Source organism: Lepidochelys kempii, chromosome 11 (assembly GCF_965140285.1).
Source record: "Lepidochelys kempii isolate rLepKem1 chromosome 11, rLepKem1.hap1, whole genome shotgun sequence".
NCBI lineage: Eukaryota > Metazoa > Chordata > Testudines > Cheloniidae > Lepidochelys > Lepidochelys kempii.
In genome coordinates, this window is record NC_136390.1 from 45787463 (window position 1) to 45812631 (window position 25169).

The following is a 25169-nucleotide window of genomic DNA, read 5'->3' on the forward strand; positions in this document are numbered from 1 at the left end:
TGTTCCTGTGAGGCTGGGCTGGGTTTGTCCCATCCATGCCCTGACAAGGTGTGAACTCCCTCTCTGTTCTTGGAGAGTTTTTGCATGGGCTTGCTTTAAGCCGTGAGGTTACATTTTCAGCCTCATAACTATATACATAAAATTATAACCTACAACCTTATTATAACATTACTGTAACAATTACTATAACATCACTATAACAACCATGCTCAGTGCATCATGGGCCTTTCAAAGACACCCAACATGACAAACTTTGCATTGGATACCACACAACCATTCTATAAAGATGAACATGGGGTATAGGGTGTCTCCCCGAGGTACAGAGCATCACAAGCTAATTTTAGAAATCTCACATCGGTACCTTCTTTGTATTTTGTCAAATCTGCTGTGAAAGTGTTCTTAAAACGAACATGTGCTGGGTCATCATCTGAGACTTCTATAACATTAAATATATGCAGAATGTGGGTAAAAAAGAGCAGGAGACATACAATTCTTCCCCCCAGGGAGTAGAGTCACAAATTTAATTGACACATTATTTTTTAATGAGCATCATCAGCATGGAAGCATGTCCTCTGGAATGGTGGCCGAAGCATGAAGGGGCATATGAATGTTTAGTATATCTGGCATGTAAATACCTTGCCACGCTGGCTACAAAAGTGCCATGTGAACGCCTGTTCTCACTTTCAGGTGACATTGTAAATAAGAAGCAGGCAGCATTATCTCCCATAAATGTAAACAAACTTGTTTGTCTTTGCAATTGGCAGAATAAGAAGTAGGACTGAGTGGACTTGTAGGCACGAAAGTTTTACAGAGTTTTGTTTTTGAGTGCAGTTATGTAATCAAAAACAAATCTGCATTTGTAAGTTACACTTTCAAGATAAATAAATTGCATTTCTTGAATGAGGTGAACTGAAAAATATTATTTCTTTTGTTTATCATTTTTCAGTGCATATATTTGTAATAAAAAATAATATAAAGTGAGCACTGTGCACTTTGTATTCTGTGTTGTAATTGAAATCAATATTGAAAATGTAGAACAACGTGCAAAAATATTTAATAAATTTCAATTGGTATTCTATTGTTATAAGTGCGATTAATCTTTTTTAATCATGATTAATTTTTTTGAGTTAATCACATGAGTTAACTGTGATTGACAGCCCTAGAAACAATACACTCACTAGAGCTCGTTTTTATAATAGCCACGTTGCAAAATCCCAAATAAAGAGATGAAAGGCAGACCAGGACTGAGTCTAGCACTGGTACACCAGTTGATAGCTGTTATCCACTCCTTGTAATCAACTAAGGGAGCAATGTGCTTTCTTGACTTAAAAATCAATAGTCTTTTGATCAGCAAAACACATTAACCAACATCTTTTGAAGAACTTCTGGTAAAAGTAAAGTGTGGAAGGGAATCAATGAAGGATTTCTTCATGACTAATCAGATCTAACCTGAAACTTAAACAGGACTTGAATTGAGAAGATAAGGACACAAGTCTCAATAGAAAAGTAGAAACTTCTCCTTACCAGCTGCAATTTGTGTGACTGTAACAGGGTCAGCACCTGCCTCACGAATGCCACCTCCTGGTTGATGTGAGTCTGCAATCTCTCTGCTTGGGAATGAGGCAGCACCTCTTCGACATTGGTGAGGCCTCATCTGGAGTACTGTGTCCAGTTTTGGGCCCCACACTTCAAGAAGGATGTGGATAAATTGGAGAGAGTCCAGCGAAGGGCAACAAAAATGATTAGGGGACTGGAACACATGAGTTATGAGGAGAGGCTGAGGGAGCTGGGATTGTTTAGCCTGCAGAAGAGAAGAATGAGGGGGGATTTGATAGCTGCTTTCACCTACCTGAAAGGGGGTTCCAAAGAGGATGGCTCTAGACTGTTCTCAATGGTAGCAGATGACAGAACGAGGAGTAATGGTCTCAAGTTGCAGTGGGGGAGGTTTAGATTGGATATTAGGAAAAACTTTTTCACTAAGAGGGTGGTGAAACACTGGAATGCATTACCTAGGGAGGTGGTAGAATCTCCTTCCTTAGAGGTTTTTAAGGTCAGGCTTGACAAAGCCCTGGCTGGGATGATTTAACTGGGAATTGGTCCTGCTTTGAGCAGGGGGTTGGACTAGATGACCTTCTGGGGTCCCTTCCAACCCTGATATTCTATGATTCTATGAGCACCCGCCTCACAGGAGCACCCCCCTTCTGGTCAGGTGTAAGCCTGCTATTTCTTAGTTCTTGGTTGGAGCAGGCTGGCACTTATTTGCAAGTGCCCTGTTGGCTGATGGTTTCTTCAGCAGGTCTTCAGTGACTCAGCCCTCCAGCTGAGTCACATGCTATCTGCAGATGGAACAAACAACCCACCCCCTTCCAGGGTACACAGTCTTTACATTCGCACCAAGGCTTCCTCCCTAGAGACACTGATCGCCTGTAACAGTCCAACAGGGACTCATCGTGGTACCCTCAGTTGTGGGTGTCCTTTTCAGCCTTTAGCCAGACCAGAAGGGCCCATCATGATACCCTCACTTGGTCTGGCGAGGCTCTGGGCTTAGTCTTTGCTCAGCCCCACAGCTATCCAGGAGATCCTTCTTAGCTCCACTGGTCTTCAGCAACCCTCTCTGGGCACAGTCCTGCCTGAACTGAGCTGTCCATGGTCCTGCTGCTCTTCCAGCCATCCAGGCACCTGGTATTTCCTCTTCCAGCTCCAGGCAGCAACTGACTGCTTTGCCTCTGATGCTTCTTTTTATATGGCCCTTCTGGCCCCAGATTGGCCACTCCAGAAACTCCTCTGATTGCCTGTTTCCCCTGCAGCCACTCTGGCCCACCTTGAGGACTTCTCCTCTGCTCTTTTCTGGGACAGGGTCAGGCAGAGCCAGGAGGCCTCCAGCAAGGGACCTCCAGACCTAGTCCACACCGTCACAGTGACCTTCACTGTCAACCCCCCATAGATTATACATTGTACTCATCCAGTTTGAAAAAGTGTCAGGAGCCTGGATTACCAGGTGCAATGTTCTGGCAGAATAAAAATTCACTCCTGGTTATTTGCATGGAAGAATACACTATAGCTCTGAGTAAGGGGTGGGTAAAGCCACTAGTATAACCAGCATGGATGTAAAGAGAATTCTTTAAGACTTCTTTTCCTATTAGATGGACACACATTGAGAATTTAGATTTTTTCTAAGAGCCTATTGTACAAAAGTTATCATCACTGGAAACTAACATGAGCAAATGGTGCTGCATATGTGGCCACCTTGGTCTAGGTTATATTTTGATAATATGAGCTGTGAGAAGAGTTGTTTTTCTTGCACGGTATTTGCAAAACATCCTTCAATGTTCTAATACCTAAAATATTTATAGCTAACAAACCTCTCTTTTTAAATAGCTTTCTTGTTTCTCTAAACAAGCTTGTACCTCCAATGAAAGGAAAGCACTTCCACCAAAATAAAGACTTCTTGGATTTTCCCTGTGCTGACCTATAAAAGAAATGAACTGCTAAAACATCAAATTGGTTTCAAACATTTTGCAATAATTCACAAAATACTCAGATTTTCTGAGGACTTAATGTGGCTTTTTATTTGCACTAGAGCAAGTGACAGAATTATTGCATACACATAGCATTTTTGTATGAAATTAGGTAGACAGCTAACTGCTCGATTTGTGCACAAAGTTAGAAGCAGGTTTTGAAAATTTGCATCTCAAACCTCAAGTCTATGCATTAGACTATAAAAAGGTTGTCTAAGAGAAAAACATTTAGCTGATTCCCTACTTGTATGGTCCCCTCTTGATAAGTGGACAAAGATTGCTATAGGGGGCCTACCCATTAATTTCCCCTCAAAGAAAGTTCCAGAACTATTGAAACATTTAAACAATTACACACATATGGGGAGATTTCCCTCTAAATATAGTTCAAATTAGGTTAGCTCGGATCTTTCTTGCATTGGCAATAAAATGGATTAGAAGACTTTATAGAGTTTCCCCCCCACATTTCTAGAGTCTATGACTTAACAAAGAGTAGTTCTCTAAAGAGAGTTCTAATAGGAGTTTGCCAACCCACGTGTGTAAGTATATTTACAAGTGGTGCAAGTTTTAACACCTATAGTTATCGTTGTCCCCCAGTTCCTATTATGAGACCCTGTTTTCAGTTGATGATAATTTTGCAAAACTTTAATGGTTTGTCCTGAAATTTTCTTTGTCAGGTGTCTACCTCATGCTCAATTCTTAGAGAAAGCTTCAGCAAAAATGATTCAACTATTTCCAAGAACAAGATAAGGGGAAAACACATTATTTTGCCCAGGTTAGCAATTTGGTTGTAAGTATTTTGCTGTGATGCATGGACTTAAAATTTGGCAGGGAGATCACCCTGATGTCAGGGATATGCCTTTTGCCATGCCCATGAAAAACTGCCCAAAAGTGGCTCTTGAAAAAAATCTCAGTTCTTACATGCTCAGTAGAGACTTGCTAGTTTTGCTGCTAAATTCTTTGAAGAGTATTTGTAGTAAGTATACTCGAGCTCCTACATGCTGAGCAGGACTTTCCCTGCAATTGTTACTCTAAGCCACTGTTGTGCTCAACTGAAAACAGGGAGACTGTCTTTCCTGTGCCTAACCTGCTGGCATCTAAGCAGTGACCAGAAGGAGGAAGTAGCTTGACTTAGCATACAGAAAGGCGAGGACACAGGGAAAGAGGTTGTGGAAGCTTGAGGTCAGGAAGAAGCACATAGGGAGGGGGAGGATAGGGAGGTAGGGGGCAGGTGGACAGAGACAAGCTTACTGCAGGACAGTGGCAGAAGTGTCCATTACTACTAGAGCGCATTTCCCTACGGAACCTGGAATTGAATCTAGGAATCCTGAGTCTCTACTTCTCTTTGCTGTCAGCAGATAGCTGTGAAACCCATTGGCAAAGTGTCTGGTTCACATAAAACATAACAGCCTGATCTCCGTTCACTATTTTAACTGTGTTCCAGCATTGCCAACTCTCATGATTTTATTGCAAGTCTTCCAATATCTGGTGTTTTTCATAAAGTCCCACCTCTTGGAGTCAGACAGACTCTCAGCTTTCATTTACCCCCTCAGCCCCTCCCCATCATTTATACCCCTCTTAATTTTGGATAAAATTGGGGAACAGTGAACCATAATGGCACAAAAACCATATAAAAAGTCCAAAAATCTACTATTTTGTTGTCTCTTGATTTTTGGGAGCTGACTATTGATTTTTTTTTAACCCTGTGGTTGACAATGCTGCTATTCTGTCTTCTTGCCTATTGATTTGTTCTGTGGTAAATTACTATGTGGCAATCAGGGACTACTGGTGCCCTCTGCATTGACTGTACTTAGTGCAATAGTGTGTCTGTGTGTGGGGGGAGGAGGGGGAGAGGGTACAAGAAAACTGAGATTTTCATGACTCCAAGACCTGGGCTTTAAGAAAAACACCAAATATTGGAAGACTTGCAATAAAACCCTGAGAGCTGGCAATGCTGGAACACACAGTAACACATTTTGGACTTGCTGCTGAGAGCCACAGGAGCTACACGCTCATTTTTACCCAGCATCACTCCCTCTTTTGAGGTTGTACTGGTATATTACAGTCCCTTCCCCAGGTAAGTGTGGAAGCATGGCAGCAGCATGCCTGGGGAAGCTCCCTGATGCAGCTCGCCATTGGTTCTCAGGCAGCTTATAAACTCTTTGTTATTGGTTTTCCTTGTGGGCACATCATGGGGAGCTTGTTCAATCAGCTGCTTTGATAGGGTAGATAGGGCTTTGGGGGCGGCTCTTCCCAGACCCAAGCTGCTCTCTGGGGTAGTACGTTGGGGTGTGTGTGTGGGGGGGAAGAGAATACCCACCAGCTTCCTCAGAGCCACCGTCAGTCAGCCCAGCACTTCAGATAAGGGAGGTTCAAAGCAGCTGGGCAGGTTACATTGGGCAGAGATAAAGAAGGGAGGATGTACTGGCCTACTCTTTTCTTATGAGAACTGGAGGAGGCTGCTCTTGCTCCAGGGCTGTTCCTGATCTCTACGGTGCTGCTGCTGCTGCTGCTGTGGGTGCTGAGCTCCTGCATGTTCTGGAACTGTAACAGACACCCCCATTCACACACCCCCCCCCCAGTATTTCTTAAGTAGCTGCAATTCAGCCCCTGTTGGGGAAAGGACAGGCTTCTCCTGAGGCAGCTCTGAAGGGGAGAGGCAGCTCACTGGGGGCTGTCCTGCTAGGCCCCCATCTTGAACCTGCTCATCACAGGACTCCCTACAGGAGAAAAAGCTGATCCGTGGGGAAGGAGAAGAGAGGGCAACGGAGGAGCAGAAAACAAAAATATAAGGAACAAAAACTGAAAAGGAGAAACAGGAAGAGCAATGAACTCTCCTCCCACTGGTTACCCTGGATATAGTCATGTCTGACAAAGTGGGGTTATCCTCTTCTTACGTTGTATGTGAGTCTTACTGTTTTGCATGAATACTGTGTGTGCCTCAGTTTCCCTGTGTCTTGCACCAGTGCCTAGGTGGTGGGGATAAGGGTGTGTGACTTTTGCTGTGACCCTCGGAGGTCGCTGAGGCTGCTCCAGCTGGCTGCATGTAAGCTATGGATGGTGCTCTTCGGAACTTGAGTACCAGGAGGGGGATGCAACCAGGTGACACTTTGCCCGGGAAAGTGAGACAAAGACTGGAAGAGGAGCAATTGGCGTGTCGGAGGTGAGGCAGCAGGGTCAAGTTTAGTCTGCTATGGGGGAGTCAAGAAGAGGGAGGAGGGGAGTCCAGGGCATGTGGGCCAAGACTTGGCTGCAAGTCACTGATTTCTGTGCTAACAAGTTCTGTTCTACCCTGTGTTCCTGTCCACTAATAAACCTTCTGTTTTACACATGGCTGAGAGTCATGGCTGACCGCGGAGTTGAGGTGCAGGGCCCTTTGGCTTCCCCAGGAGCCCCGCCTAGGCGGACTCGTTGCAGGAAGCGCATGGTGTGAAAAGGGATGCTGAATGCTCCGAGATCAGATCCAGGAATGCCGAAGCTGTGTAAGCTTCTTGCCCTGGAGACAGTGTGCTCAGAGAGAGGAGGCACGCTATACCAGAGTCCTGACTGGCTTCATACAGAGCAGTTTCAGACAGGGCCGGCTCCAGGCATAAGCGACGGAAGCAGGTGCCTGGGTCGGCCAATAGAAAGCAGCGGCACTCTGTCAGTTATTGGGGCGGCACGTCTGGGTCTTCAGCGGCAAGTCCTTCGTTCCCTCCCTTCCACTTTGGCGGCAGCTCAATAGGTTTTTTTTCTTTTGGTTTTTTTTTTTCGCCGCTTCGGGTGGCAAAAAAGCTGGAGCCAGACCTGGTTCCAGAGCATCAACCTTGTGACTCCATGACATCGTGTCTGGAGTGAGTGACCCTGAGCTGCCTGCCCAGGACTAGAGCAGAGGCAGTGGCTTCTGACAGTAAGTTACCAGGCAGCTTTTCCCTCCCAGCATCCTGGCTCACCTGGACTGATAGCTCTGGATGCCTGTCAAGTTTGTGAGAAGGGACCCATACATGAGTACAAAATCAGCTTATGTGCCCTGCTTGAAGAGGAATAGGCATTGCAGCAATAACTAGACCACGGTAACCTCTGAGTTTTCCAAAACGTGAAGGTGTGAGTTGGCATTTAGAAATCAATCAGGATCTAGTTAGATGTGGAATATTTCACTAATATGAAAACTGCCGCTGAGATAATAATGCTTGATTATCCCCGAGGCCAAAGCAAACTCAGAAGGAAAGCATACCAATTGCTGATTATTTTCTATTATGATACTCAGAAACTGCTTGATATTGCTTTTGCACAGTAAAAGAATGACTGTTCGCTTGTATTATTTTGAAAAAATGTACATCATAGAGTGCTGCTCTCTTCCAAATCCACTCTTCTGAGGAGATAGTAGAAACCTTCTAGTCTTTTGGAAAATGTACACCTCTCATTGTAGATGGTACAGCTAGCAACAAGATCGGTTACTCAACACTTTCTAATAAAAGACCCTATTTTCAGTTGCTTGTCAGTAGAGCTGGTTGAAATTCACTTTCTGCAAAACCAAAATTTTCTGTGGTAAAAGTGCAATTTCTAAGAATGAAATTTTATTGTATAACAGAAATTCTATTTCCCAGCTAGTTATAACCTTGTGCATATGCATTATGCTACACTTTTTACTACCTTATCACAAACTGTTTTTTCTGCAAGACCACCACCTCATTCAGTAGGCAGAATGGATGGTTATCAGGCAATTAATCATAGCTGTGTGCTGAAAGAAGCTGTGGTCTGTAGGATCCTTGCCTTATTTGTTGCAGGAGCTAGAAGTTGTGTGGTAAATGAGGCAGTGATTATATAATTAAAGACTCCATCGTAATGCATATGCCTAAGGGTCCAAATTAAAGTTACACAGGCATCCTTAATTATGACATTTCCTAAGTTTTGAGTGCTTGTCTTTGCAACCTTAATGCTTTTATTTTACTTTTTTTTTAATGTAATAATACATTTCCTCCAGAGATAACTTCAGCTGACATGCTTGTAGGTGATGGGTGATCTATCCTATTGTTTTAACAATAGATGTCTAAAAACATACCTGTCTAGAATCAATTACTTAACCATTTTTGGAAGGTTTTAATAATTTCTAAACATACAATTTTTTGAAGGCTAAAAATGAACTCAGATTAATAAGCACATTTTTGTACAGTATGTTACCTGTAAATGGGGTATACAACTCATAAAATGCCATATCTTACATACAAAGGGCTAGATCCTCAGATCCATGTGTCAATTTACACCAGCTGAGGATCCAGCCCAAGTTGTACATATAGTGTTCTGCTATGGATGAGTTAGAGCTGTGCAGGACGGGGAAGATCAGTCGCTGAGCAGAAGTCTTTGAAGGCATTATTTCTATTCATCAGAAGGGCAAACAATATTGGAAGGCTGATTGGGGAAGTGCGCTTGAGGTGACAGTTGCTACACTTCTGTTAAAGGGGTACTTTGCAACCAAGGGCCAGTTCCTGGCAGGGCCACGCCTACTCTGACACTTTCCATGCCACTTTGCCCTGACACGTATTTGCTGGCCCTGTTAGTGCTGTCTGCATTGGCTGGCTTCCCCCTTAGCACCCTGAACAGCGGCAACCAAACTAAGGCTCCTCCTTACATAAATATCATGGGAGGGGGATCCGTCCACTTTTGTCCCCCATCTACTGCACCCACACAGGAAGGCAGCAATTCATTTTCAATTACATTTTAAATATAAGGCCAATGGTGGGCTGAATTTACCCCCTCATAGATAGAATATACAAGTAATTAAAATCCAGAGCCATCACATATTCTAAAGCTTTTTATTGAGCCACACAAACAATTCACTCAGGAAAATAAACACACCTGGGGTAAGGCATCTTTTAAAAAAACAAAAACAAAACCAAATCAGTGCAAAGAATGTATATTACACTTAAAAATAACCCATGCAGGCAGAGAAACAACTAATCAGAAAACAGCATATTTTAGCAAATGAAGTGAGAATACTTATGTTACATCTGTAGTATCACAGATGTTTTCAGTATTAAAAACTGTCAAGATTAACTATTTACAAATGGATCTAATCTGGTTTTATATATACTTCCATAAATAAAGGAGAGAATTCTTCTGGAAATACCATGCTCTTCAGGAAATAACGTGCTCTCTCGGGGATGTTCCTTTTAAGACATTTTCCATTTACTACCATTTATCATTATTCTATTTTCTTGCCCTGATACTTGCTGCATCATCAAATGTAAAGCAGAAGCTCTTTTCTTGTTGCGTCATTACAATTAACAAGCCAGAAATTATCTCCACCTATGTCAAGTAACAGGAAACATTTAGTGAACTGGCAGTTCAATACAAACAGAGACAAGTATATCCCAAGATGTTTCATTTTCAGGAGTTCTTTTCCAACTCTCAAAAAGGTATGAAAACATAAATGAAGGCCCTGATCCAGCCTTTGGATCTATCCCATCAAAGTTAATTGGACTTCACAGTGGTTAATGTGAGATCGGGGCCTAAATTTTTTGTAATTACTCTCATGGGTGAAATCTGTAGGTTTCTAGGTCTGGAAACTCACAGGGTCCTACAATATCTAATACATACTGTTAATCCATGATGTGCTACTGGCACTTGGGAAGATGATGCAAAGCCCTTTTAATTGTATGGCTTCCTTCAGGCCCAGACATAGGTGACCTAGATCTTACATACATTATGTCTTCATTTAGGTTCACTTTTGTCAACCTAAATTTTGCAATGTTTGCGTGTGGTCAGATTTCACATACACCCTCTCTCTCACCCCGCGCTACAGACCATTTGCTCAGGCTTACAATGAAAGAGAAAAATAACAGGGTTTGGTCCTAAAGCCACCACTCATGTTATCATGATGTAAAATATATATTTGCAGTGCATATGTTTAGTTAATAAGAATGAACTCAAGACAGTCAGGGATCATTGTGCCCATTAGCAGATGACGATGCCCATCATAAAAAGCGATTAAGGAAATAAACACTAGGGGAGGAGGGGGAAATTCTTGTGAATTAAAAAGGGAGTAAAAGTAAACTACTGCTTCTCAGAGAATGCAGGTTAAAACGTGGTGTGTCTGTGCCTTTTCCAGTGCTATTTAATATAGTTATCAGTGATTTCAAGGGAGAAAGTAGACAGTAAGTAGTTGAAGTTTTGCTCTTTTGGTTACTAAATACCACAGAAAACTGTGAGTGGCTCCAGGTGGGTTTAAAAACTGGATGGGGGACGAGGCAGATGGAAGTTAGCTTGGGTAAGTATAAAGAAATATGCGTAGGCAAAAACAGTCTACATGTCCAGTCTACATGACTGGCCTCCAGATACTACTGCAATTTAAATGGTCAATAATAATAGCAATAAATAATGCATACTGATAGGCTTGACATTTGCAGGATCCTCAGAGAAAAAGTTTATTTAAAGAGCCTGGCTAATGTACAGCAGCATTAAACAAAGACGACGCTTAAGTACCTTAGAACAGAACATAATCACAATGATCGTATATTGGAGAATGGTATGCCCTCATTTGCAGTACCATTTTTGGTTTTGGCTCCCTCATACCGTAAGCACATCTGGAATGCTTTTTTGCATATGCACATATACATACTCCCCCATATATATCTTATGTATTGTGTGTATATGTATATATACACATACACTATATACATTTTATATACATTGTATATACACTATATACATTTTATGTGTGTATTTTGCAATGAATACATTAATATTCAAAATGGCTTATAATGGCCTTTGAAAGAAGTTGCTGGTATACTACTCCATAATCACCCTCCAGCACTATGTACCATAACACAAGACCTCTCTGCAGAATATATTTACAAGTCATGAGGAAAAATCCTCTTGCTGTTTTCACGTCATACAGAAGATAAGTTTGCAAAAGGAAACATTTGGCAGTGGTTCAAATAAGCACTGTCTGGTGGTGCTGATAATGCAATTTTTTTCCTATGATGCTGTACAATTCATGTAATCCTTATGAATGAACAAAATATATTTACTGACTGGACAGAATTTATTCACACAATGACCTGAACCATTCTCCTTTCTGTCGCTATTAACTTGTTATTTACAGACTGATTCCCTGAACATGGAAAAAAACAAGCTCAGCAAACATGCAAAATATTAGTTTTAAGTTGTATGCAATAAGCATATGGGGATAATTTAATGAACTGTAAAGGATATTAACAATAGGGATTTTAATAATATTTAGAATCTATTAATGGGGCAATTAAGGAAGTAAGAGCAATTAAAAATAAAGATTAGACTTTAAAAACAAATTTTTTACTCTGAAAAAAATATAGGGCAGCAGCTTTGTCAATGATTTAACTGCATGTTGCAGTCATTTTACAGCAAATGCATTGCAAAAATAGAGGTGTAATTTTTCAGAAGAAAAACACAGTAAACAGAAAATGAATCAAAAGTAAATATGAGTTAATAAGAAATTGTTTTTCACCCTGGCTGATTAGATATCAATTTCAGTTTCACATCTCTTCATTCAATGATAGGCTAGACATTCAGTTAGTGAAAGTCTGAGTAACTCCATTGGTTACAATGGTTTTAGGCTGATTTATATCAGCTGAAGGCCTTGCCTATTATCTTTAATATGAAAAAGATTTTTGTTTTCAAAATCATCTTTGATCTTTCTATTTCCTATGTATATTGGTCTTTCTATTTCATAGTATATGCATGCACGTGCACGCACACACACACACACTCACACAAGACACTATTGCTTGCTAACTGTACATTGTGTTGTTCTTTTTACATGCCAACCACATCTCCAGAAGAAAACAGTCTGTATTTGTTGGATCCTCAACAGGAACCATGCAACAGGATGGTCTAAAAGGGAAGGTATATAACAAGTGAACACTGGATTTCATTCTGTCCTGTTCCCTATGTGAGAAATTAGCTATTGTAAGAGTTGAAAAGGGTTATCTAACGTTTGATGTAACCAATACATAGAGTTGTAAGACAGGCTTCATGTACTGATTATTAGCATCTGCAGAGAAAGCAGGAGGAGGGGGCTAATAACGTGAACACAAATTTACTTACTGTGTTAAAATTTGGGAAGAGTCCAACAGCAGAACTACTGTCCACAGGAAAGGACACAAAGGGCTTGATATCCAGTGAAGGCTGCATCATCAGAGTCGGTGTGCGCACAAGGGCAGGAAGTGTAGTAGTATGGCATGCACTGCCTGCCAACAACAAACCAAAAACAGGAATTCATCACTCCCTCATAGACAAAAATGCCCTTTCTTTAGGCACATACACTCTGTAAAGGTAGAGAAAAATCACCTCTGGCTAACAACCTGTAAGAAATAAACATCATACACCTTTGATAAAGTGGTTCAGTAGGAGTTAATACAATTAAAAGATGCCTACTTCTTCACATTCTGGATGAGGCAGAACACTTCCCCATGCCCAGAGCTGCTCAGATTCTGAAGAGGAGACATATGGTGCATAAATCACATTGGACAGGCAGAATAAAAACACTTCTAAGGCTCAAAAATTCTGATGAGCCAGAAAGGCAGGGCTGAGCACCTATTACAAACAGATACTTTTGCAATTCAGGGTTGCCTATGAGATTAGTGAGAGTGGACATTTATGCAAGCTGGGATACAGAGGTATTTTTTAATGTGAGTTGTGCATTCATTTTTCTCCCTTATAATGGCATCTGTAATCTGCTTAATGCTGGAAAAGTATGATTCAAAGACTTTTTAAAAAAACTAAGAAAAGGCCTACTGATTAAAAATGCAAGAAATCAAGAAATAAGTAGTAAGTCCATAACACATGTTTATACTAAATAACCATACGGCACAAAAATAAACCCAATTTTCTACCTTCCCTCAACATCACTCTCCAACAATATTTTCTTAATTTAACCCTACATCTTTCTTTCCAAACTAAGGCTTTCCAAATTTTTAGTTCATAGGAACCCATTTTATAAATACACACAGACAAAATGTGGCCTCAAACAAGTAGAATCTTTCCTAATTAATGACTGACTGTCTAAAACTGAACAGATTAATATTTAATACAAGAGCAGGCCTATATCCTTTCTTTCTGCATAGCTCCTGACTCTCTCATCTCACAGGGGGAGGGGAACAAGGGGGTATGCACCAACAGAAAGTATAGGTGGTTTGTACATCTAATGGTACAGGTGTCCCAATATCCACAAAGAAATTTCTTGTCAGTTTTCTGCAGAGGGTCATGCTCTCCCTCTTCGCAAAATGGTTCACAGCAAAGCCACATTGTTGCTGCCTCCCTGGCTGTACACTTCCCTTCCCCTCACCCTCTCCTCACCCTCTGAGGGCAGGAGAAGGCAACTCTCGGTCTAATCTCTGGCTGGATTTTCCAGTGGGAATTCTGTAGATTTGCTAGGGAGCTTATGTCACCAAAGCTGTCTCTTTGTCCCCCTGCTCCCTTCCCTTGCTTTTCTTCTGAAACAGAGAGCATTAACACCCCAGATTAGACATTTTTTCATTATATACCTTACTTTAAAAATGTTATTTCTGGAGCTCCAAATGCAGATCTGTAACAACTGGATTTACATTCTGCTATTTGGGGTTGCAAAATATTCTTCAATTAATGTATCAAGTGACTTCTAGATACTGTAAATTAAACATTTAACACAAACAATGCACTGCCCTTCAACCCTTCCAAGGCCTTCCACTCAATTGATTCCCTACCCACCAATCCTCCTCCTCAGGGCTGCCAATCCAGTCTGTGCCCAAACCCACTCTTTTCCCCCCTGAAGCTGCCCAACTATCATCTATGCTGCACACCCCCTGCAGCCTCTCAGCTCATCAGGTAAATTAATCAAAAGTATCCCACCCCTCCCTGCAATCCTATTGATCACATCCTCAGCTCCACATATATCTCTAATCAAGCAACTGATCCTCTAACATCAGCAATCCATCCTCTTCCCCACAACCACTCAATGGATCCTTTTACCACACAGCCCCAGTCAATTCATCCATTGCTCTGCAATCACCGCAGCCAGTTGATCATCTGCCTTCTCCTCCTACTAGCTTCCCTTGTCCCCATCTAATAGATTCTTTGCCTCTCCATTAATACTGCTCCTACCACTAGCCCTCCAGTTACCTTCTTCCTCCTTTCCCCAATGGCTAATCAGTGATGGGGAGGAGAGCAGTCCTGTGTTAGATGTTTCTCTGGTCCCAAGGAGAGTGAGTAGTGTACGCTGCTCCCCATGCAGGGTCCCTGGGCCTTTTAGAATGAGGTAGGAAGTAGACTGTGGAGCAACAAGTGCAACTCTCTCTTCCTCATCAAACCTCACCACTCACCCACACCCATCTGAGAGATGCCAGGCAGTCTGTAGGGCCTTGCTAAGTAGATCTGTCCCAGTGCATTTGGAATCTGTGTGTGGGTCACTGAGTGAAACTTCATTCAGAAAAGGCAATGCATTTGTTCCCTCTTCTTTTGATCTCACAACCATAGGTTCATAGACACCATTTAAAATCCATTCTACTATATCTGAGAATCAGATTGAATGTTGTGATGCTGTGGTTACCTGGGTTGATTAGATAGTCTACCATCCAAGACAGGTCCTTTGTAGATACTACTGAATAGGAGAGGGTAAATATATTAGTTTCAGCCACTGCATAAGAATGTAATGTTATAGTCTATTAGATTAATTACAGACCACAATCCTCCCCAATTCATGCATTGGTAAATCCTGGGGTCACAGAAGGGATGGACACAATATTGCAGCAGTGCCCCACCAGGCTGGTTACATTCCTTCTTGAGAGGAAGATTGATCCTGATAAAATTATCCTACATTTTCTCCTTTCCCAACCCCATCACTTGCAAAATTTAAAATACTGTTTGAAATCTATAAGATTTTATATTTTGCATAGACTTGTGAAACTCATTGAGAGTTGTGTTTAATTAACTGTAGGTTAGAGCTTATTTGTGTGAATTCATAAACACTAAAAAACTAATGACAGTCTAATGCACATACAGCCTCTTCCTTAGATCTGCAATGAAAAAACAGATCAACAGGATAATAGTGCATCAAGAGATTTACCAAAGGAATTATCCTTTGACTGTATTGTATTTCTACTAGCTGATTCTGATGTATTAGGTACACAGAACTCAGTATTGTATTCACACTGCAACAGTGTACTTAATTACACACTGTGCTTCTAATTAGGTAATGTTCCAGCCATTGTCAATGTAATTCTTCAATAAAACAATATTTACGTATTTTGATTTAGCCAGACTTATAAATATTGCTTCAATTACAACGAAAATTAAAATTAAGGCTGAGTTTTTGTAATGACTGACCTCCCATTCCTTCTAGCCAGGCTGTGGCAAGTATTCATCATAGAAATAAGTTTTCACTATTTTTTCCATATCTCTGTGCACTCTTCTTGGTACATCCTGGCTGACTACTGATATATCAAATTTATCACAACATATACCAGAAGCCTCACTGCAATTTGTGCAGTCCGTGATATGGGATGTCAGAATAATTAAATCTGGAATATCTTCAGGATACCAGGATGGATTCATAGATTCTACAGAATTTACATAAAACATGCACCCAACAGTTTGATTAGTGAAGGCAGTTCCCCATAAACCTGTGTTCAACTATTTTCACTCCCCCCACCCCACAGTTGACTTTAAAAATCCTTCTCCTCTACTACCCCTGCCAATCAAGTCACAGAGGCCCATTGACTGTCCTCCCTCCACCCAACCTCCCTCTAAAAATCCCTGGCAACATTAGCAGGAAGAGATGACCAAAAGTGACAAAGCTAGAACCTCTTCACTTAAGAGTCATCAGATCAAGCAGAATGGAACACAGACTTGCACCAAAATTCCCCCTAAAGGTAAAACACAGTCCCACTGTCACCCAATCAAATTTGTATGCAAATATGAACCAAGCAGGAATACTGGCACAACAAAGATGTAGCTGACAATGTTCATTATCACTATAAATTTAGCAGATGTTTACCATTTCATTAACATTTTAAGGATGCAGACATTTTACTGTGTCAGATTGTTTTAAATTAGTAGTAAATCTTGGGCATAAATAAGTGATTTTTCTTGCAAATTCATTCACCCTCCTCAACCTGCTAGTTTAAACACTGTTTTACCATATTTTTTATTGTAATAGCTTCAAGAACTAAAAAAACTCTTTCCACGTTTACTCTTAGGATATATGCTACAAAAGAAATATCTGGTGTTTGGATTAAAATAATTAAAAACAAACAACGAGATTTCCGACAAGCTTGTTTCCCAGTGTTCTGTCTATCATGTGACTTATTTTTTCTAGTTCATCTGCTGCTGCTGCTGCTCTGACTCCAGCTGCAATAATTATCTACAGTTACATCATCAGGTTCAAGAAACAGGCAGAGACTTTGCCAAAAAATATTAGTCCTCAGCAGAAGGTTTTCACACCACTCTGAAAAGCTAAGGGATGAAATCAGTTTTTTAAATCCTAGCTGAAGATCCAGAGTGCTTCCCATTTTATTAGAATAATAAATATTATATGTAAATATTAGAGAGCTCTCCCAGCGCGATTAAAAAAACCCCACCTCCACGAGGGGAATAGCTCCCAGCACTGGGAGCTGTGCACGGTCTACACTGCCACTTTACAGCACTGAAACTGGCAGCACTCAGAGGGGTGTTTTTTCACACCCCTGCAGTGCTGTAAAGTGCCAGTGTAGACAAGCTCTTGGGGTTGCTTTGCATTGTAATAACAACCACTCAAGGCAACTTTTGCCTGCAGAAGGTGCAAATAAGTGGGATGGTAGCAGAATAGGAACTTCTGAAGGAATGGGTCGGGTTTTTGAGTTTTCTTTTCTCCTTTTAGTGCTGCATTTTCAGAACATCAGGCCAGATCATCAAAGCAACTGTTGGAATTTAGAACACACCTTCAAGGTGGACAACAGTCATCCCCTTGGTTGTGCAGACACTGGCTGAATTAATTCACAGCCTGCAATCATAGTGCACTCAGTCATCCTCACCTTAGATTTTAGATTGTCATCCAATGTACCTGATTTTTCCTTTAAAGGCTTGGAACCCTTATGAGCAGACATGAGATGTTTAAAATGGTTTAAATCTCATATTTATGAAAATGCACTGTGCACACATCTATGACCCTTTTCAGGGCTGTAAAGCTTTCAGTACCATTTACTAATTTGTAATAGGAACTTTTGAACATTGTCAAAAATATTTTTGAACAATACATTGAAGTAAAGTGTTTTTTAAATATAAACAATTCTGAGCCAGAGGCAACACAGACTTTCCGACTGAATAAAGTTTGCTTCAGCTCCACTGCCTATATCCTGAAAAGGATCATTGCACTAAAAAAAGAGAGTCTTGTATGAGTCCTTACCTTAAACTTGAGTTCCTCGTGTCGCTGACATATCAGGCAGTCTAGTTCCTCCAGCGATCACAGTTACTCACTAGTTGTAGTACTTCTTCCTAGATAATGCCAGCTCATTCAATATCCTCTCACTCTCTTCTGCCAGCTCTTCCTTGGCTTTCCTCGCTTTCTCTTCCTTCCCTTAGGTATGCAATTTAATGCTGCTTAGCAAGTCTCCCATCTTCCATGCAAAGTACATGTCCCAACCATCTGAGCTCTCTTTCTCTGCTAAAATTTTTAGCATGTCCTGTTCTGTCAGCACCCCTATTCTCACATTTGTTATTTTGTCTTTCCACGAAAAGCATAATATCTTCCTCAGCCATCTGTAATGGGCAGCTTCCAGTCTCATTCTGTCAGTCACCACCATCAGCCAAATCTCTGCTCTGTACAGTAGCAAGCTCAGTACAATCGCAGGGTATAGTCTGACCTTCAGTTTAGTGGGGAGACCTCTCTTTGAGCAGATGGTGTTCACCCTTCCAAAAGTGCTGTTTGCTTTTCCTAATCTTGTATGAATCGCTTTATTGCAGCCATCTTCAAATGTCATCACGCTCCCCAGATAGCAGAACTTTTCCATCCTCTTCCATTTCTTTTCCATCCACACACTCCTTTGCATTTGTTGTTCCATTTCCTACCTTCCTAATCTTTGTTTTCTCTGCCTTTACTTTCAGTCCAATTTTTGCTAATACAAGGAGGATTGGTGATAAACATCCTTGTCTAACTCCAGTCATAATATCAAACCACGCACCCAAGCCTGTATCCAATCATATGCTGTACTACTTCCACTTCTATTATATAAAGTATTATGTTGAGCAGCTTGTCTGATATCTCATAGCTTCTAGTAATATTCCACAGTGAGTGTCTCTGTAGACACTATAGAACGCTTTCTTAAAGTCAACAGCGTTGATGAAAATGGGGCTTTGCTAAGCAGTAGCTTTTTCAGTGATCTGTCAAAGAGTGAATGTCTGTTCAAAACATGATCTACCTTGATGGAACTCAGTGTGTTTTTCATACAATGGTTCATCCACTGCTTTCTTCATTCTATTCAGTATCCTAGTAGTCAATACTTTGCCAAGGTTTGATAATAGTACAATACCTCTCCAATTCATGCACTGAGTAAGATCACCCTTTTTTGGCAACACCATAGTAATACCATCTTTCTAGTCTTGTAGCACTTGTTCTTTCATCCATATTTCATTACAGTGTCTTGGTAACTGCTCAGTAAGAATTTCATCTCCTGCCTTTAGTACCTCTGCTTGAATTCTATCAATCCAAGGAACTTTCTCCTGTTTGAGGCCTTTGATTTAATTTCATTGGGTGTTATTGGCCCCTCTTCTATTTCTAACTTAGCATTGGCATTTCTCTTGAACATGTGCATGATCATTGATTCTGGACAGTTTAATTTGGCATGGAATATTCTTTCCATCATCTGACTTGTTCTTCATGTATTTTCTGTCCATGAGAGTTCCTGATGGGAATCCCAAACCTGAGCCATTCTTTTTAGGTGACAGATCTGAGGAACTGTCCCAGATTGAGGTATCATTAGAGGAGGTTTGGGAACAAATTGATAAATTAAACAGCAATAAATGACCAGGACCAGATTGTATTCACCCAAGAGTTCTGAAGGAACTCAAACATGAAATTGCAGAACTACTAACTGTAGTCTGTAACCTATCATTGAAATCAGCTTCTGTACCAGATGACTGGGGAGGACAGCTAATGTGATGCCAATTTTTAGAAAGGGCTTCAGAGGTGATCCCAGCAATTACAGGCCTGTAAGCCTGACTTCAGTACCAGGCAAACTGGTTGAAACTATAATAAAGAACAATATTGTCAAACATATAGATGAACATAATTTGTTGAGGAAGAGTCAACGTGGTTTTAGTAAAGGGAAATCATGCCGCACCAATCTACTAGAATTCTGTGAGAGGGTCAACAAGCACGTGGACCAAGGCGATCCAGTGGATATAGTGTACGTAGATTTTCAGAAAGCCTTTGACAAGGCTCCTCACCAAAGGCTCTTATGCAAAGTAAGCTGCCACGGGATAAGAGAGAAGGTGCTCACATGGATTAGTAACTAGCTAAAAGATAGTAAACAAAGGGTAGGTATAAATAGTCAGTTTTCAGAATGGAGAGAGGTGAATAGTGGTGTCCCTCAGGGGTCTGTTCTGGGACCAGTCCTAATTTAACATATTCATAAATGATCTGGAAAAGCGGATAAACAGTGAGGTGGCAAAATTTGCGGATGATACAAAATAACTAAAGATAGTTAAGACCCAGGCAGACTGCAAACAGCTACAGAAGGATCTCTCAAAACTGGGTGACTGGGCAACAAAATGGCAAATGAAATTTAATGTTGATAAACGCAAAGTAATGCACATTGGAAAGCATAATCCCAACTATACATTTAAAATGATGAGGTCCAAATTAGTTGTTACCACTCAAGAAAGAGATCTTGGAGTCATGGATAGTTCTCTGAAAACATTCACTCAATGTGCAGCAGCAGTCAAAAAAGCGAACAGAATGCTGGGAATAATTAAGAAAGGGATAGATAATAGGACAGAAAATATCATGTTGCCTCTACATAAATCCATGGTACGCCCACATCTTGAATACTATGTGCAGATGGGGTCACCACAGCTCACAAAAGATATATTGGAATTGGAAAAGGTTCAGAAAAGGGCAACAAAAATTATTAGGGGTATGGAATGGCTTCTGTACGAGCAGATATTAATAAAACTGGGACTTTTCAGCTTGGAAAAGAGACTACTAAGGGGAGATATGATTGAGGTCTATAAAATCATCACTGGTGTAGAGAAAGTAGATAAGGAAGTGTTGTTTACTACGTCTCATAACACAAGAACTAGGGGTCACCAAATGAATTTAATAGGCAGCAGGTTTAAAACAAATAAAAGGAAGTATTTCTTCACACAATGCACAGTCAACCTGTGGAACTCCTTGCCAGAGGATGCTGTGAAGGCCAACACCATAACAGGGTTCAAAAAAGAACTAGATAAATTAATGAAGGATAGGTCCATCAATGGCTATTAGCCAGGATGAGCAGGAATGGTGTCCCTAGCCTCTCTTTGCCAGAAGCTGGGAATGAGTGACGGGGAATGGATCATTTGATGATTATCTGTTGAGCATGTGTCTTGCACTCTTCCTTTTTTGCTTTCATAACTTTCTGTTAGTCAGTAACTGCCCATTTTCCAGATGTAATTCATTCATCTTTCTTCTGCCATCTTTGGCAGCCCACTTCTTCCTCTGTTGTCTTGACTACCATCTTCCTCCAGTTTGACCATATGTCTTCCTGCCTTTCTACAGCGTGGTGCTGGTAAACACTGGTATGGTTGTGAAGTGTAATCTGACCTGTTTCTTTCTCCTTGAACTTCTCTATGGCTGTAACACCCTTTTTTGGGTCCATCTTTGTGATCTTTTTGAGTTTAACTTTTAAGGTGGCCTCTAAAAAATAATGATCCGAGCCAACATCTACTCCTCTGAGGCCTCTGACATCCCTCAAAGAAGTCCTTTAAGTCTTTATTACACTTATTTATAGACAACTATATAGAGAGTGATGTGTTCAAGTAAGTCATATTTTTAATAATCTAATGAAATATGTATTAAAAATAATCAATTAGGGTTCTTCCCTTCAAAGCAGAATCACTGTTAAAATGATGCTCCACTATCTGGATCCCTGCTGCAATATGACCCATTACTATCTACTTTCATTAGGAGCTGATATTTCCAGAAATGACATACAAATATAGTGAACCCTTGCAGGTCACTAAATCTACGGATTTATATGACTCATCACCACAGTATCTGAATTACATGTACTTAAAACCAGAAATTCTCTCTCCCTCCCTCCCCTGATCAGTTTATAGGCTATGGGGATTTTCTGTTTATTTTTTTGCTTAGTGTGTGAGTGGAAGTGTTGTATGTCTCTGAGTATATCTGAAAGAGAGAGAGCGAGAGAGAGAGAGAGAGAGAGATTGATTACTAAGAGAAAGCTAAGTAAAATAAATGAATTTTGTATTGGGTTGTGAAAATGGTGAAGTGCAAGTATCAGAATAGTGAAGGAAAGCCATATTTTAGAAGTAGCGCATTAAGCATTTTCAGGAAGGTGAACTTTGAGATTTTTCCCCCTAAAACACAGTCAGCAGAATAAAAGCTAGTGCTTGCCATATGCTACCACTAGGCTATCGTGGCTTGTCAGAGCTAAAGGAGAGAGAGCGACTTTCAAGATCAATTCTTTATCTGAATTTCCCAAATGGTAAATTAATATGATCCTGAGAGAGCAGCACTGCCCAGGCAACATAACTTATATTTAAAAATAACTTGTGAATCAAAACAGCAGTGTGTATGAGAACACTTCCATTGCTTTCCACTGACAATAGGAAAAATACTAAGCAGTTTATATCCCCAAAGCACCGTACTAATTAATGAATGAGTTCCTTCAAGAGTCAATATGATTACCACTAAAACCTTTGTGATGCATACATAATTTGAAGTCTAGAAGTTGTATCAACTTCATTCCTCTCAAACCTTATTCAAACATCAATGGGACAGTCAATTCTTCCACTGACCCATGAAGTGATCTAAAGAATATGAAGCACTTCCATCAACATACATGACTACCTCTTTAAAACCTGCAGAATTGTCAAAGGGGGTATTTCAAAAGGCGGTAGGAATGACTATTCATCCAGACTGGTTACTAATGGCTATTGGATAGGACATGATTAGTAGAAAGTCCACTTGCCTCAAAATCAGGAGGAAAGGCAATCTGCAGAAACACTTTATTTTAGTCCATGTCTGACCTTGTATAGGAACAAAACTAGAGAAACTGACACACCAATCATTTTGGATCTCATTAGGTTCTAAAGGGTTTTGCCTTTTTGACATAACTGCTGCAACAAACTCTGCATTCATTTCATATGGCATAACCATATTGTATAAACTGAAGGAACTATATAGATAAGTTATAGCACTATTATAGATAACTAACTCCACATAATAAACAAGCCAGACTATGAAAATCATTCTGTCCTTCTCAATGAAAATGTGGAATGTAACACTAATATTTCCATTATTAATCATCCACAAAGAAATGTCTTATGATTATATGTATTAACAGGATTGTACGTGTACGCTCTCTCGCACTCGGAGTTGTAGAAAAGCAGATACTTTGAACTAAAGTGTTTCTACATGTCAGATGTATTTAAGATTTCTCCTAAACATGCCATACAGTATACAAACCTGGAATGAAATCCTGACCCTTTTGCAGTTAATTGGAGTTTTGACCTAATATCATGCCAGGATTTCACACCCCCACTTACTTATTTTTCCACACAATATTAGGAGTCATAATCAGCTTGCAAAAAATGTAAGGGTACAATAAAAAAGTTTATAGTCGATATATAGGATTTATTGTATATTGATTATGCAGTTGAGAGATATACAGAAAAAATATCTGAAGAGTTCCCAGAATAACTAGTTCAGCTAAAAATGATTGCTAGTAAATAACTGGGTAAATAATTTACATGACAGGACAACACATTTTCATTCACTTCACATCTGTGGAAATGTTTATGAGGTTTTCATCCTGGAATGTTGTATCTACAAAATACACAGTACAATGATTTACCCATAATCCCTTTTCCAATATCAAGCTCACAACATCAACAGCATGTGTTATCAAAGTAAAACATGCCACCAATAAAAATGTTCTGAGCTACTGACTTCAGCAGGGACTGGATGAAGCCCAATATCTTAAATTGTTTAAATATAATATAAAAGCATAAAACCATAACTAGTCTCTTTAATTACCTCACTAGCCTAATTATAAATGCACTTCATCCTGTGAAATAGGCTCCATTCTTAGACCCTACAAGCATTATACACATGCTTAACTTTAAACATGTAAGTAGTCCCACTGCAATCAATGGGAATACTCACCATCCTTGAAATTAAGTGTATGCGCAAGGCTGAGAGAGATTAGGGCCTTCCTCACTAGAATACTGAGCTGTTTGTAGGGTTGTAGCAGTCATGTTAGTCCCAGGATATGATAAAGATAAGGTAAATCTGGTAATATCTTTTACTGGACCAATTTCTAATATACTAAAAGATATTATCTCACCTAATTTGTGTGTCTGGAATACTGAGGATTGACTGTACACCATTTTCATTTCTGTGAATTAAGATGTTTTTTCCTCAGTAGAATTTTCTCCCTCAAATCCCTCATGACTAAAGGAAATTTTTCCATTTAAAAAATATGTATAAAACAGATTGTGACTACTATGCATGTAGTTCACATGTGTGGAGCTTATCACAAAAAAGTTGATGTTTTCAATCAGTTAAAATATTTATAATTAATAATATATGAAAGCCATTCTCGGAATTTGTTCTCGAGTCTCTAGAATTCAGTAGTGTGTCAAAAATTAGAAACCGAAAAAAACAGATGTGTCTCTTAAAGCTTTTTGTGGTTAAAGAAAAACAATACTTCCAATATTTTAGAGGAAAATGAATCAACTTTAATCAAGAAAAGCTAAATTTACACCTGTAACTCTTTTACATGTTAAACAACTTAAAAACCAACAACAAATCATCCTGGACTTTGTATTGTAAATACCAAAAAGGGCAAAAAGAGTGTACAAACAATTAGAACTGAGAAAGGTATTTTAACCTCTTCACCTGAAATAATCATGTTAAAATTGTTAGGTCACAGCTGTTTGAATTAACCTTCATAGCGCCTATATCTTTATGATAACTTGTTCAAATTTTAACCTGCACATTGTGTAACTTGTATAGTATTTATCTCTCTCTAACTTTTGTCCTGCATGTGCTCCTGAACAATACAAATTTCAGAAGAGAAAATACTCATTCCATATACCATTTAATTTTGGCAGCCACTGTGCTGTACTGTTCCACTTGTTTCTTTTTCAATATTTATATTTCCAAGTCAAATGAACCCTAGAAACACCATACTAATATCAGTGCATATTTATTAGTATTGGCTGTTTGTCAAGCTTAAGCAATTAAATAAATTAAGAAGCATTACATTTAGAATCAATGTGCTGGCTGCTGTACAACTGTGATTTGCTTTTATCTGTAGGTAGCATGGAAATATTTGTCATTTGTTTCTCTAAAAAGCTAATTTTGCAGACTTCTAAAACAAACAAAGCCATTTGCTCCATTAGAAAGCTGTGTGGCATGTCAGAACGTAGCATATTCTTCTCTGCAGCACTGGACTGTTC

At 39.9% G+C, this 25169-nt stretch overlaps 1 protein-coding gene across 8 annotated transcripts in view; it reads right to left on the bottom strand.

Moving 5' to 3' along the window:
• The window catches only part of ZNF385B (zinc finger protein 385B), a 305035-nt gene that overhangs the window by 75882 nt on the left and 203984 nt on the right, over positions 1–25169 (bottom strand). For 6 of the 8 annotated variants that reach the window (XM_073306049.2, XM_073306053.2, XM_073306046.2 and 3 more), the window contains one exon: positions 12579–12721. The exons of 1 other annotated variant lie outside the window; for it this stretch is intronic. In XM_073306049.2, the coding sequence (XP_073162150.1) occupies positions 12579–12721 (143 nt within the window). Of the gene's footprint in view, positions 1–12578; positions 12722–15057; positions 15106–25169 lie in introns of those variants that run through there. One more of the 8 variants, XM_073306052.2, reaches the window with a different exon arrangement.